This window comes from Arvicanthis niloticus, chromosome 1, assembly GCF_011762505.2.
Source record: "Arvicanthis niloticus isolate mArvNil1 chromosome 1, mArvNil1.pat.X, whole genome shotgun sequence".
Lineage (NCBI taxonomy): Eukaryota > Metazoa > Chordata > Mammalia > Rodentia > Muridae > Arvicanthis > Arvicanthis niloticus.
The window spans coordinates 161,508,532-161,523,224 of NC_047658.1; the positions used below are offsets into that span (position 1 = coordinate 161,508,532).

Sequence of the window (14,693 nt, forward strand, 5' to 3'; positions counted from 1 at the left end):
CTGCTCTCCCCACATAGGTCCAGTGCCTTTTCTCCAGCTGTGCTCACATCACAGTAGCTGACCATTTCCAGCCCAAGATGGCTAGCAGTGTTTTCTCAAAAGCTATACACACCAATATTCCACTATATCCAAAGCTTACTACCCTAATTCCATTTCCCCTTACCTGGGTTCCCAGAAAGACCACAGCCACACCAATCCTGACAACACAAAGCAGAGTTCTCGTGGGAGTGGGAGGGGGCAGGGAAGAGAGGCAACCTAATAATGCCTTGCAGCTGATGGATTTTATTTTCATAAGGTGTACAAAAATGTGTAAGCAAATGAACATAGTGCCAAAGTGTAACTTTAGTTTTTTCAAAGCCTACTTTTAATGATGGTTCTTAAACACTTTAACCTCCTTTCTAGCCCACTACCCAGCAGAGGTAGTGGAAAAGGTAGGATATGGGAGAGGACCTGCAGTTGGGAATAGGCCTCTGTCTGGCCCCAACAACCAGCAAATACAGAATGACTAAGAGCCATGGTTTGAAAATGATGGGGCACTCCTAACAAGATGGGGACGGCCAGCCAGGTTCTGCTTTCAGTGCATTGTCACCTGCAGGAGAATGGCTTTCTGTCTGATAAGCTCTCGGTGTCTGCAAGTCCCTGCTGTACACATGGTCGGAACTGTCTCACTCAGAACAAGTGTGTTTTACCAAACAGGAGGTGAAACATCTTGCAAGCCCCCTTGTTCCCCAAGAAAGACAGGATAAGGGAAGTGTCAGAGCCGTGATAGGAAAGCAGTTTTTCACGCCACAGAGTGTGAACTGATAAGCCCAACCCTCACAGGGTCATGAGAGCACCTCCCAGCCAAAGTCAACTGAGCAAGTGTGACTTGCCTTCTCATTTTATAATGGAAAATGTCCTGGGGAAAAAGAAAAGTCAGTGATCACTGCTATCATGAGTGATGACTCTGACCTCTTCTGTGCTTGACTTTCCTACTAAAGAAATCAAGGGGTCACTTTCTCATAGGCCTGAAATAGAAGGTTGCATGATAAAAATGCATTAATCATAATAGCCCCATTCTTAGCAAGGCTGAGTCCCTGTGCCAACTGTGTTTACATTGCTTATCTCCTTTGACTCCCTCACGCCCTCTCTGGTGCTAGTTCATTGTTATATTTGAAGACAGTAAGACTCGGTGAGTTTCATAGTCATTTGCGCTGCCTGGCCACAAAGCCACTAAAGGGCTGGGTCCAGACTTGAATCAAGACAGATAATGTGTACTTGACCCAGTAATACAGAGAAATCCTTCTGTATTCTCCTCCTTCCTTGCCTCCAAAGTCTTCCTAAAAGGGGAATGCTCAGAAACACTCTGAGATGGTCCTCTGCATTGTGTGTGAAGCACCCAAGGGCCCAAAGCTTCTATGTCATTTACCACAGAAGCTTTGCTAGCTATAGTTGCCTGGTTTTCCTCTTCTCTTGCGATATCTAGAATAAAATTTAAGACTATTAGTTAGGGATCAAAATAAATATTGGTCATGGCAGCCTTGGGTTGGGCTTGATTATTCTTTGTTCCTCCTTAGAGGCTTGGGTTAGATGAGAGGAAGTGCTTCAAAAAAGAGCACATGAGAACCTAAGTTCCTACAGAGTAGCTAAGCTCAGACAGTGTCACCTACACAGTCACACACAGGGTGCCCTGTATGTTGTCCATTGACACCTAATGGTTTCACCAGGCTGCTTTTGAAAAGTTCCCAGGAAAAGCAGACATACTTACAAGAGCCAACAGCAGGCACAGTGGCTCTCCAGTACCCAGACCACAGTTTCCCTGAACAATACCTTTATATGTAGAGAAGGTGATGGGCCAGACAATGAGAGGGGACCTGAGGAGACTAATATGACTCTGTGCCCCATTTCATGTGTTGAGAAACTGAGGCCAAAGGGGAAGAAGGGACTTCCCAAAGGCCACCAGGCTAACTGAGGTAGATTCTACACTAGGATCCCTTTCAAGGCACCCTTCCACTGTAGACAGCTGACATGTCTGCCTTGGGGCAACATCCCCACACAGGTCCTTCCCATGGCACATCCACATGCACTGTGTAGCTTAGTCATCCAGTAATTCCTTCAGGGTTGCATGAGAACATTGCTTGGAGAAGACTGGCTGCCAGAGAGGCTGAGCCCTTTTGTCTCAGGTGGTTAGTTTCTCAGTGGAGGGCAGTAAAAGCTCTTTACATGAATTCTGTTTCATTTGTACAATGGTGACTTACTCACTTATAGGAGCGCTGGTTAGCGTGTGTGTGTGTGTGTGTGTGTGTGTGTGTGTGTGTGTGTGTGTGTGTTCCCTGAGCCAACTTGGCTTTCTTCAGACTCAAGGTCCACAGCAGAGATGCAGGGTGATCTCTCACTGTTCACCAAGCTCTCTTTCTTGACCTGAGAACAAGTGGCCTGGGTGATGGTGCACAGGGACGTCACCCACAAAGGACGCCTGCTACTTCTGCCCTCCACTGCGAGGCACCTCGTTGAAGTAAATGTTCTTGGGGAGGTTGGAAAAACTGCACTGTTCATATCAGTCCATCTCTGCCGGTGGAATATATTTTAGGAAATGCTTTTATCTCGTGCACTTTAAATATATACCTAGCCTTGGAGTTAGAATTAACTTCCGTGTGACCCAATTACTACCAAGACCAGTCTTGACTGTTGCATAAAACAGCCAAAATTGACTCCTTTTCTGATGGTGTAAGTCTGGCTAGCTTTATTTTTTAAACTAAACACTACGAACTGATGGCCGGAAAACAGTGTGGCACTTCTTCTCCAGTTCTAAGATGGGTAGGAAGCAAGCAAGGAACTCTTACTCACACACACAGGCAGAAGTCCACAGGCCTGTCCGTAGACTTGTCACAAGGGATACAAGGTGCTGCCACCTCCACAGCTTCTCACCGACACACTTTGCTCTGTAGTCACATGACTCAGAAAAGCTGCATTCTTTGAAAAGAGAAGTTGAAAATGGAGCAGGCCAAGCCTGTCAGAACTCGCACCCCACATTCCACTGAATGAATGCTACTCAACTGAGACCCTTCGTAAAGTGAGACTATCACAAATCAAAGAGGACTTTACACACCCAGCCAGCCTCCAGCCTAAGGGCACGCCCGCTAAGAGTTGGTAGTTTTCCCTTGTAATATACAGTGCTGACTCAGCTTTACTGCTAAGAGAAGACCAGATTCCACATGGGGGTTCTGCTGAGAGTGTATCGCTTCTTACCATTGTCTCATCAGAAGGATTGTAAGTGGAGCCATCACCAGGCAGGGCCTGGACAGGATTATGTGAAGGCCATGGGAGAGAGGCGCAAGCTAGAGGATGACCCTGTGTTCCTGGTTCCTGTTGTCTCTGCTTCACTCTGTGGGTGGGTCAGTACCTCAGGGCTGAGAACATAGTCAAGGGAGAAGACATTTAAGGAACCAGGTGGTGGAGACTGCACAAAGCCTGGCTCACAGGCGTGCTCCCCAAAGATGCTTTTGAGCAAATAATAATACATTAGGAAGTGGGGAACCTGGGTACCCCTATTCATAAACTTCAGCTGTAATGTGGTCTGTGAGATACTAACAAGAGGCTGGAAAAACAAGAATTCAGAAGTAAATATTCTTCAGTTCTGAAAAAAGGCTCACCTACTAGAATACTATATACCAGTCAAAATAAATAGGCACATCCTAAAGCCGCCCATTGAACAAGATCACTCAGCGCTGTGCATGTAGGGACAGCACATTTCTAGATTCATGAGTGTGTAGTAAAACTATTAAAACAGGAGCAAAACCACTTAGTTTTCAGCTAGTGGTTCCTGAGAGAGACACACACACAGAGAGAGACAGAGACAGAGAGAGACAGTCAGAGAGACGCATATAGAGAAGGTACCAACCACATCTGTAACACATTCATTCTCCTTCCAAAAGCAGCTCAGCCTCCACTCGGGAACTGCTTCTGGTGCTTCTGCTTGGAAGGGAAAGACTGTCATTTAAATGCATGCCTTGAGCAACAGCCAGGGGAGCAATGAGTTGAGAGTTCCACTTTACACATGATTGGGGAAAACTAAAGGAAATGCTCCCTTCACCAAAGGTTCTTTGCCAGCCTCAAACCAAGGTTCAAGAGAATTCCAGCTTAGGAAACACTACATCTGATTACCCTCAAGACCTGGCCAAGTCATCCATAGCTGTTTGGTTGTTAATGGAGTCTGACCAAGTGTGCACATGAAGGCGCCTGTAGAACGGCCTTCATTTGTGCTTAGGAATGCGTAATTTGATCAGCATCCCTGTAATTAGATGTTGTGCAAAGGGATGAAGGATGAGCACTGCCGCTGCAGAGAGACATGACCTTCAGCTCCTGGCTGGCTTTGAGATAGCAAGGGTTTCCATAGACACATGTGTCACATGGGTTTGCTTGCTGTCTTTGAGATAGCAAGGGTTTCCATAGACACATGTGTCACATGGGTTTGCTTGCATACACATCCAAGAAGAGAATGGGAAGTTCCCACTGGCTTTCCCCTCTCTAAGGGTAGGTTTGTGAATACGTAAATCCGTGCTCTCTCCTGTTCTCTTCTTTGCTGTTACCTCCTGGATGCTTGGCTTCCCCCCCATTGTCTGAGGAAAGCTAAATATGGTATTGGGAGGTTGTATGACCCTATAAGTTACTGTCAGCGCTTTAGCTGGAGTTTGGTAGAAAATGTTTGTTATTTGAGGAAGAATTAGTGCCATAGACACCTTCCGTTGAGGAGCTCAAGAGGGATTTGCTGAGAGTATGGATTGTATTTCTTCAGCTGGAACACAGATGTGCTTGCGTGTAGACAGAAAATAAGCTTCTCGAGGCAGAGGGTGGCCTCAGTCGTCCCTGAGACCCCACATCTACTATTGTCAGGCACACAGTAGGTGCTCATAATTCCATGCCGTCGGCTAATAGTAATGGCAGAGCCTAATAATTAACTATGAAAAGCTCCTGCAGAGAGTACCTTTGTTTCTAGATGACAAGCCAGATGCCCACAGAAGTAGAGGGACATAGGAACATGCAGGAACAAGGCTAGCCAGATGTCACACAGCAAGAAGTAGAGGGCTTTGACTGAACCAAACTGTACATGGCCTATCTTGTCCAAGTATCTAGTCCAAGCTTTTCAGAGATACCAGGTAAGCCAAGCAAAGCTCACTGTCTGCATTTCTGTTTAGCCTCCCAGGAGGGCAAATTGAAAGCCCAAGTTTCACTCAGTGTGGGAGGGCCCAGTCCCAAGCAGGTGAAGAACTAGTCCTACCAAGCCCCTCTGCAAAGGAATTGCTTTTTACCCTATGTGGGACATGGGAAGTATCACACTCCTCATCTCAAAAGAATATGGTCTCTAGTTGAAGATGCTCATAATGTCCACCAAAGACAGCTTAGGAAAGAAACAGAAACCTCAGCAATATAGTCCACACTTGAAGATGAAGGCGAGCTGTGAGCCAGTGATCTGCTGAGGGGTGTGGGCTCTTCACACTTCTCTTTGACATTAGCCCATGAGCCAGCCACTCCTTCTGTCTATTGCTGCCTCCCTGGAGTGACCCTAGGTGTTCTGCTTAATGGCTCCACCAGAAGAAAATCTGACCTGTGGTACAGAATGGTTTCTCAGAAAGCCTTTTGTCCACAGACCATGGCTTTAAGAAGTCAGCACATATCCCTGCTGTTGGAATGCCTGGGATACTTGTAGATGCTCTGCCTCTAAACTAGGCTAAACTAGGGAGACAGCAGCTTACTCATTCCATTAATTACATTTAATAGTATGATTGCAATTGTTAGGCAAAGCCTTGCCATTTTAAAAGCATTATGCAAGTTTTTTTGTTTTTTTTTTTTTAATGTGGCAGCAAGGCGTACACCCTGAGAGAGTATTAAAAAGCACATTAAAGGGGGGAAGAAAGATGCTGATGTGTGGTAAGGGAGACCGACAACAGGTCAGTCAACCCTGTGCCTGCGGTGACATCCGTGCAGACACACAGAAATCGCACCATTGCACAGGTCTGCAGAATATTCTCTTCTAAATCACTTATAAGGCAGTTGGAGTTCTTGTCTTATTTATTGACATGTGGCCCTCAATAGATAAGGAGGAACAACCATGTAGCACACCAAACTACCCAGCAGCACTCTGGGAAACACTGTGTAAAGTGTCTGTTTCTTCTTGAAGTGAAGTGGGTAGTTTCTTGAGAATTGTAGTCACTGTTTTACAAAGGACCAATAAAATCATGGACATTGTCCATCTCTGCACAGAAGCAGGAAATGGAGCAGGAGCCTGGTGCTCCTTGTGGACCCTAGAGACCATGTGCTGTAAAATGTGGTAAAAGCAAGCCACTGGCAAGCATAAGTTTCATACCATGACCCCAAAAGGGAATGGCATTGATCTCCATTTTTTTTTGCATCTGTAATCTTTTGGAGGGTCTTACATCCTGCACTTGGCAGCCCCTTTGCTCAGGAAAGTTCCCATGATAGTGGACTAAACTGAGGTTGGACACATTCTCCAATGGCTCCAACTTAACTGGTCTTATCCAGTCAGATACCCCAAAGCGGTTACAAATGTTCAAGTCTGTCTCTGTCACAGTAGTTTTTTTAAAGAACTCAGTCAGAACTCAGGGAAGGCAACTGTGTCTTCTTAAGTCAAGAACAACCAGTCAGAGTGTCACTATAACTACACATATATAACCAGGAACTATAAACTCACAAAGATATGGAGAGGCTCCAGGAACATGCAGGCATGAGTTCCTTCCCACTGTGTTCTAGGGAACTCCATAGACAGGAGTTACTGCAGAGTCCATCCCAGCTCTGAGCACACCCTTCTCTTCCTCCCCCTCCTCTTCCCCCTCCTCTTCCCCCTCCTCTTCCCCCTCCTCTTCCCCCTCCTCTTCCCCCTCCTCTTCCTCCTCCTCCTCTTCCTCTTCCTCCTCCTCCTTCTCTTCCTTTGTCTCACAGGTCATTCACCAGCCACAGCTGCTGAAGGGAGAATCCATGGATCTCACCAACTGTATTTCTGGGGCTCTAGAACTTCCTAATCTTTGTGCTACTTAAGAAACAGTTGAAATGCTGGAGCAGACCCCCTACCTCCATCTCCCCCTTTCCCTCCTTAGAACCAGTTGCATTGGGATGTGACAGCTTGGCACCCTCACTTTGGGGGTTCAACTCAGCCTTTTAGAATCTTCATCTTATTCGCATAAACTGTTTTCTAATTATCCGTTATGATACAGATGTCTATAGTTTATACATTCTGAAAACATATTTTATAAATCAAGTTAGACATGACCTGATATATATGTATATGTCACATCAACTCCATGCTCATTCTGCCTGTGACATGCAGCCGTAGAGTGTATGTGCAGTAAAGTATCAACTGTCTAATGAGCTATTTGAAAAAAATTCCTTTGCTAGGTTTTAATATCTGAAAGAACTAGCCAAGAAACTTGTCTATTTTGAATATTATAATAACAGTGCCCACAATCTGCCACCAGAAGGAACAGCTGTCACCCACATCACTGTTTTCAAGTCTGTAAAGGGACAGAGTTTAGATTTTGTTTTGTCTCATTTTGTTTTATGAGATTTCCCCCCCAAAGCTGCTGCTCATAGATGGGTATACTGAAAGCAAATGTTAGAAAATAGCTGTCCCAGCCAGGAGTGGTGTCCCCCATGCCTGTGACCCAGCTGTTTGGGAGGCAAAGGCAAGGTGATGAACTCCCAGACTAGCCTGGGCGACACAGATTTGTCTCAGAACAACAGCAACAGCAGTCTACCACAGGCTAAATCTTTACTCCTGCAACAAAACCAATACTATCAGTAATCTAATATGAGTTTGATAGCATATTCTGCAGTTTTGATAAGAATTTCTCTATCATTTTCCAGTGGCCATTCACAAATCAATTTGGTGACGAAAATTAGCTATTTTCTCCAAGTCTGGGAGAAGAGACCATGCAAAGGCAAGTAGACCCCACACTCAGGTTTGTGTCCCACCTCCTCAGTGGAAGTAGCAAGGAGAAGAATAAGTTTGTTCTGTATGTATATATCTATATGAGAAGAACTTTATATTTCTTTCTCTCCACAGATGGGAAAGCCTCCATTTCAGGCTATATCCATGACTTTGTAGGGCCATGAAAAAGAAAGGAAACTCTCCCAGGATGAAACCATTGAGGTCAGAGCAAAGCAAACCATCAGAGAGTTTCCAAGCATCCATTCCAGGGTCAAGTCTAAACCACAAGAAGTCTAACAGCACAGGTAGTATCTAGCTAGAGGCAGGAAAAACCTAGCACACATGCATTCATACTACTGGACATGGCCCCTGAGTCTACAGGACTGTGTCAGCAGGATTCCTAAAAACAATCGGGTTGGCATTCTGTGTGGGACTTGTAGCTTCTGCATAAACAAGGACACATTGGAAAAGTGTTGAGCCCAGAACAACAGACATTCCTTGGGAGGAACAAACGAGTGGGGAGGGACTGTTGGCCTCTCGGGAAGCCATGAAATCTCCTATGTAAAGCATAGTCATATTTTTGTTATTACTTGATTTAACACTCCAGGAATTTAGCCCACACCAGCTGTGAATCTCAGGGCCTCATTAAAACTCTTCTCTTTCCATCCGGCCCCTTTCTACTGTTACTGACTGTCGCCTGCCTATTGTCCCTCAATTGTCTGTGTAATTCTAGAATGTGCCGTTCAGTTCCTCCATAGTGGTTCTTTTTATTCCTCCCCTTTACATATGATCTTAGTATGGGATAGCCCTCACTGGCCTGGAGCATGCTATGTAGACCAGGCTGGGCTTGGTAATCCTTATGGTAATCCTCCTGCCTCTGCCTCCTGAATGCTGGGTCAAAGGCATAAGCTACCATGTCTAGTTTCAGAAAGGTTTGTTTTTGGTTTTTGTTTTGTTTTGTTTTTATAATAGCATATTGTTTATCTACAAAAGTAAAAATGCATTTTGGAAATTTTAGAGAATTCTAAAAAGTATATTGGGAATAAAGTGTGACAAAAGTCATTCCCTAAGCTGCATGTTACCCTGCTGTTAAAGTATCACTGGCATCTAGCTGCTAGCATTTCCCACATATCCAAAGTCATCTCAGACACCAGAGGCAGCCAGGAAGTATCTGCAGTCCACACCATTCCTTTCAACCACTGCCACATCTCTGTCCCAGTCACCCGACAGTCGCCTTGGCTTCAGGAGCTGCCAACGTGTGCAGTGGAGGCTGGCCGCACAAGATGGGGGCACTGGGTTAGCCTGGGTGGCTTTAGGAAGGAGGAAGACCATCACAGTTGCCCAAGTAGAGACTATACAATACATTTCTCAACACGACCTTTCACTAGAAATGCTTAAAAACAATGTGTTCATAGGATCCGGGCGCTAGGACTCCCAAGAAGTTTCCCAGAATTTGCTAGAAGATGAGCCAACTTGTCTTGAGGTCATTGTCCGCTAAGGCCAGGGCCATGCTGTCTACCTTCAGGACTTGACTCAGGTCTGTGGGGAGGAGGCTAGAGATGCCCAGAAGTCTTTAGAAGTCTTTAGTCCTTCAGCCCACCAGGCCTGCACATGGAGCAAACGTCCCTGCACGGAGCAGCGCCCATAACTGAATTAAGGAACGGCCATTCGTTACTCCCAAACCGTTTTCTGTCGTTTAATTAGAAAATTCATCTTATTTTGCCTCCAGGCCCTGAAGCCTTATTGCATTTGCACATATTTCAAAATGTTTCAAGTACTGACCAGATAACATTAATGACTATATTAGATAGGCAAACGCTCTTAAACAAAAAATAATAAACATCCTTGTATGTGTGTGTTTTTAAAAAAATGCTAATTCTGTCTGGAGCCAAACAGGTAATTTCCCTTCAGCCCTTTTTCAGTCAGCTAAGACAGGTTAGGCTGGGAGAGCAGTCAGCCTGTCTGCAGACCAGCTTGCCTTGCATACCAGGACCTGAGTTTCTTCAGAGACAGACAGCAGGATGATCTGATTGGCTGGCATCCAGAGCATGCTCACAAGAGCCTCTTTGATGAAAGGGTTCTTGGTTAAGTACTGTACCAAAAGCAGCCTGCCACCCTCCTTTCAAAGATACCCATTTAGAGTAATTCCCAGAAAGGGAAAACGGCTAGAAAAGAAGAGAGGGAGAGGGGAGGGAGCAGGAGCCGAGCTATGGGGTTAGCACAATAATTACCCTCCCTGGCCCAGAGAGGGGGTTATTACAGGTAAACTGCTGGATGTTGAAGGAGCTGGCTGGCAGCTGGGCAAGAACATAAGGAATGTGCAATTAAGCTCATTAAAACATCATCATTATGCTTATCAATCTTTCTCCAAAAGAGGTGGGGTGGGGCAGTGTGTCCCAGCATGCCAGCCTCTGCAGATAAGGATCCAGAGTGACTTAGTGAGTTCCACACAGCATTTACAGTTAGGCTTTGATAAAGAGAGACACACATGAACCCTAGAGAGAAGCACCGGGAGCCCAGCTCCACTCTGTAGGCACGCTTCCTTCTGATGGGATTCTCAGGAGAAAAGTAGGTCTTTACAGAACACCTCAGATCGCTCAACTCTGGTGTCCAAGGAAATTCCAAAATCCTGCAAATGCCATGAGTCCACCCTGCTCCACAGCCCTAGCTTGGTAGAGGAGGTAGAACCTAGACATTCATTAATTCTCGGTTGGGCAAACGCTCTATGTGTGTGTGTGTGTGTGTGTGTGTGTGTGTGTGTGTGTGTGTGCACGCGCACGCGCACGCGCGCGCGCGCGCTTGGACCTGTGGAGGCCAGTCAAAATGGGGTGTCTTCCTCTGTCTCTCCAGCTTATTTTTGGAGAGAGGTTCTGTTGCTGAACCTGGAAATTCAGCAAGACTAGCTGGACAACAGGCCCAAAGATCCCCCTGCCTCGGACTACACAGTTCTGGGGTTTCTGTACCTCTGTGCCTGGCTCTTTATCTAGGTCTTGAGAATCCAAACTCGGGTCCTCAGACTTACAGAACAAGCTCTTCACAGCCCAAGCCACCTTCCTAGCCCCATAAATGTTTACTGGGAGACATCCCAAGTGTATGTGTGAGTTCAAGGGTGGCCCTGAGAATACAGCCTCCACTGAAGCCATCTACCAGGGAGACACTGGCCAGCCCCGCCTTCACTGAGGCAGGATTGTTCCATGCTGAGTACTCTCCAGAGAGGTCAAGGTCCGTCAGAAGCTCGGGGAGGAGAAAGTTCAGCACATGTGCCCAACTTCCGGCCTGTTTGTGGAGGGAAAACATTGTCTCCCTGTGGCCCTGACACTCACTCTGGCTTCCTGCCTGTGATTTTTTCCCCCACCCCTGGGATTTTTTTTTAATATGAAAATTGTGTTTCTTGCTGAAAATTAGTCACATGCAAAGGAATATAAGAAAAAAAAAAGAAACGCCATGTGATCTAGTCCATTCCCCAAAGGCCCACTCCAATATGGAGATATGTTATTCTAACCTTTTGGGTTTCTTTGGGGTGGTTGGGGTTTTTTATTTGTATTGTTTTGCAAAACTTTATAAATAGAATTTTTGTTCACCTGTTCCCTGTGACGTGACCACTTTCCATAGCATTCAGTATGCTTCAAACCGTTGTTTGGAATGTCTGCACAGAGTAATCAGTCTTCATCCTCTGGCATTGAGAGCTGATGCCTAGGGCATCGTCACACACACCATGCCACTGAGCTGCCAGGGTGTGGTTTAATCTTTTACTGCTGGGCACCTTGTCTGCTTACAGTCTTCACTGGTAAAAAATAAAAAATAAAAATAAAAAATAAAAATAGCATGGCCCTTAGCATCTGTATGTACAAGAGTGGCCACTTATCTTACATCTCTAAACTATTCACAACTAGCATGTCTGCAGTACCCACCTGAAAAGCAAAAGAAAACCTGCCTGGTTCACCGCAGAATAGAACTGGCTATTGTAGGTGAGCAAATCTGAAGATTACATAGTGCCCTGGGAGCCAGCAGAGTATAAGTGTCACAGACGAAGACAAGATGTGAACCAAGTGGTCCAGTCTTTACATACATGTCACCGTACACTGTCCGGGACTTCTGGCTTGTTCTTTCCCCTAGAGTATCTATCAGGATCCTCTAACAAATCAACCCCAGCAACCTCTTGTATTGCACATGTCAAGTGCAAGGTCAGTGACCCGGAAAGGTTCCACCTGCACGCAGATTGCAGAGACAGGCTCCTGGCCCCTGGCCCAGACTCACCCAGTCAGAATCCAGCAATCTTCGTACCTTAAGGTAGTCCCAGGACAAGAAGTGCAGGACAACCATGGCAGGATGGCTCACTGGCCTCAGCCTTGATGCTGAGCATGTGGTGGTGCAAAACCAGGCACTGCAGAGAGGCATTGCCCACACCTTGGCCAGCTGCACTCCCGTGGCCTTGCATTTGCTTATTGAGATCGTTTCCTCTCAATAGGAGCCATAATAGAGGAATCTTCCAAAGAGTAGTTGTGAGGGCGGAACAAGGTGCTGTTTTCAGCTAATGTCTTCGGTAGTTACTCTATGGCTGGCACACAGCATTTCTCTCCATAACACCAGAGCACAGAGCATCACCAGAGCCTGTCCTCTGGACTGCTTTTTAAAAGAGGCCTTCAAGATGAGTCTCCTGCCTACTGCCCTCCTATTCCTGACCCTGGCTGGCCACCAGAGGGAAACATCAAGGATAGCATCTAATTTGTAGAAATGCATCCTTGGTTGGAAGTCAGCTTAAGATAGACGGGAAGGGCAGAGAAGCCTGACTAGACTGATATGGAGAAGTGTGCCTGGACAAAGCCCAGGGCTCTGAGGCCTGAAGGAAGCCACTTGAACTCATACTCCTGGTTTGATCAAGTTGGTGTAAAAATGGACCCCAATAGTCTTCAGATGGATACGTTGGTTGTAGTTTTCACTCATTAGTTCCTATTATTTTGAGCTGCTAATAAACTCCATCCAATCTATGTCTTGTTCCCCTATCCAGTTAAATCTGTTCACAGACAATACAGAGCCAGTGTTTGGTGACACTGCCTGGGAACTAGTTTGGTTAGAAATATACAACAGACAGTTCAGCTGCAAAAATTTCCTAGGGGCTTCGTTTCTGTCTGTCTCAAACTCTCAATAAACACTTTGTATTTAGGGGGTCCTCCCAGTCAACAGCATCACCCACTCAAAGTGTGGAGGAGTTGTGTCTTATTGGTTCAGGAAGCAGAGTCAAAGGAACTGTGTATGCTTCCCAGCCTGACCTCACCCCCATGTTCCCATGTGTCTTTGCCCACCCCAGGTTCTAGACCCATGATGCATGCCTCCTCAGTCTCTTCTCTGTCTGTCCACTCCCAGAATTCCTGCATCAGAAAGCTGAGAGTGCACCAACTTCAGCATTCTTGGACTGCTTAGCAAGTGACCAAGGCTGCTGTAATCCAGCGAGACCAGCCAAAAATGCACCTCTGAAACATGACGAGCCAGGAAGCTTCCCGAGCTTGAGCCATCTCATCCCAGGGCACAAAGAAGCCATAGACAAAGAGGGGCACAGAAAATCCACCAAAGTCCACATAAAGAACTAGAATCTGACTGAAAATATTAGAGCATGCCTGCCATCCCAGCACTCTGGTGACGGGAAGAAGATTAAGGTCCAAGGCTGCTTTGTGACATGGCAGGTCTGAAGCTAGTCTGTGTGAGATGTGTCTCTATCTCAAAAGGAAGGAAGCCAGGGAGGGAAGGAGGGAGGGAGGGAGGGAGGGAGGGAGGGAGGGAGGGAGGGAGGGAGGGAGGGAGGGGGAGGGAGGGAGGGAGGGGAAAAGGCAAAAAAGTCAGTCTTGAGGAGAAAATAGATACATGAACAAGTTCAGTCTATATCTTGTTCTGTTCCAAAGTTGAGACTGAACACACAGAGTTATATTTGTGGTACTATGATTTGCCCCACACATGTGTGTGTGTGTGTGTGTGTGTGTGTGTGTGTGTGTGTGTGTGTGTGTGTGTTAGAGCACAGCCAGAGTTGAAGTTTTATTTTAAGAAAAACAAAAAGTTGGAAATAGTACAGACATGTGTTGATCCATGATATTAAGTTTGCCTTTTATGTATAAATACAAAAAAATAGGGCATCGACCCTGTTCCCTTTTAGTGATAACTGAGGCAGGCAGTTGCACATGTGAGCATTAGTGTTTCCTTTTAAATGTCATGTTTAAAAAACTAAAGTCTTCGTCTTCCTTAGGCCCATGCATGCCGTAGTTGTCAGGTCTGAGGACTTGGCTGCATCTTAAGAGAGTGATTATGAGATCTTTGCTTTTCTGTAAGGTGAAAATCTGGAAAATTACAATGCCACGGCAATGTTTGCTGAAGTGATCACCCTGAGATTGTGTGGGGCTTATCTCCTGTGGTGATCAGCTTGGCCCTCTTACATAGAGCTGCCTTAAAAACACAGATCTGCTGGTAAGATGTGTTTTAATTTCAGTCTAACAGCTTTGGGATTACCCCTCAAGACTCTGTCACCAGGCTTTTATACAAACAAGGAGCTTTCCACAAAACTCCCATTATAGTGGTGGCGGGGGGGGTGGGGGTTGCTGCTTGGTTGATTGAGTTATGATTGTGCGGGGGAAAAAATAAAGGCTTTCTTTCTTAAACATAACAGTTATGTCTTGCTCTCACTAATAATGCCTCATTTTCTCTTAAAACAATATTTACACAGCCTGACATTCTTACTGTCAGTGCAATGCGCTGCCTCTGAGCTGAAATAAGTTTCTAATCCTAC

The 14,693-nt window shown here is 45.9% G+C and overlaps 1 protein-coding gene across 12 annotated transcripts in view; it reads left to right on the plus strand.

Annotated features, from left to right (window-relative positions):
- The window catches only part of Vti1a (vesicle transport through interaction with t-SNAREs 1A), a 301,616-nt gene that overhangs the window by 243,814 nt on the left and 43,109 nt on the right, over positions 1 to 14,693 (plus strand). The window contains exons 9-10 of one of the 12 annotated variants that reach the window (XM_076924620.1): positions 7,858 to 7,931; positions 8,057 to 8,744. The exons of 6 other annotated variants lie outside the window; for them this stretch is intronic. In XM_076924620.1, the coding sequence (XP_076780735.1) occupies positions 7,858 to 7,931; positions 8,057 to 8,106 (124 nt within the window). In that variant the 3' untranslated portion in view covers positions 8,107 to 8,744. Of the gene's footprint in view, positions 1 to 7,857; positions 7,932 to 8,056; positions 8,745 to 13,229; positions 13,655 to 14,693 lie in introns of those variants that run through there. 5 more of the 12 variants (XM_076924650.1, XM_076924634.1, XM_076924666.1 and 2 more) reach the window with 5 other exon arrangements.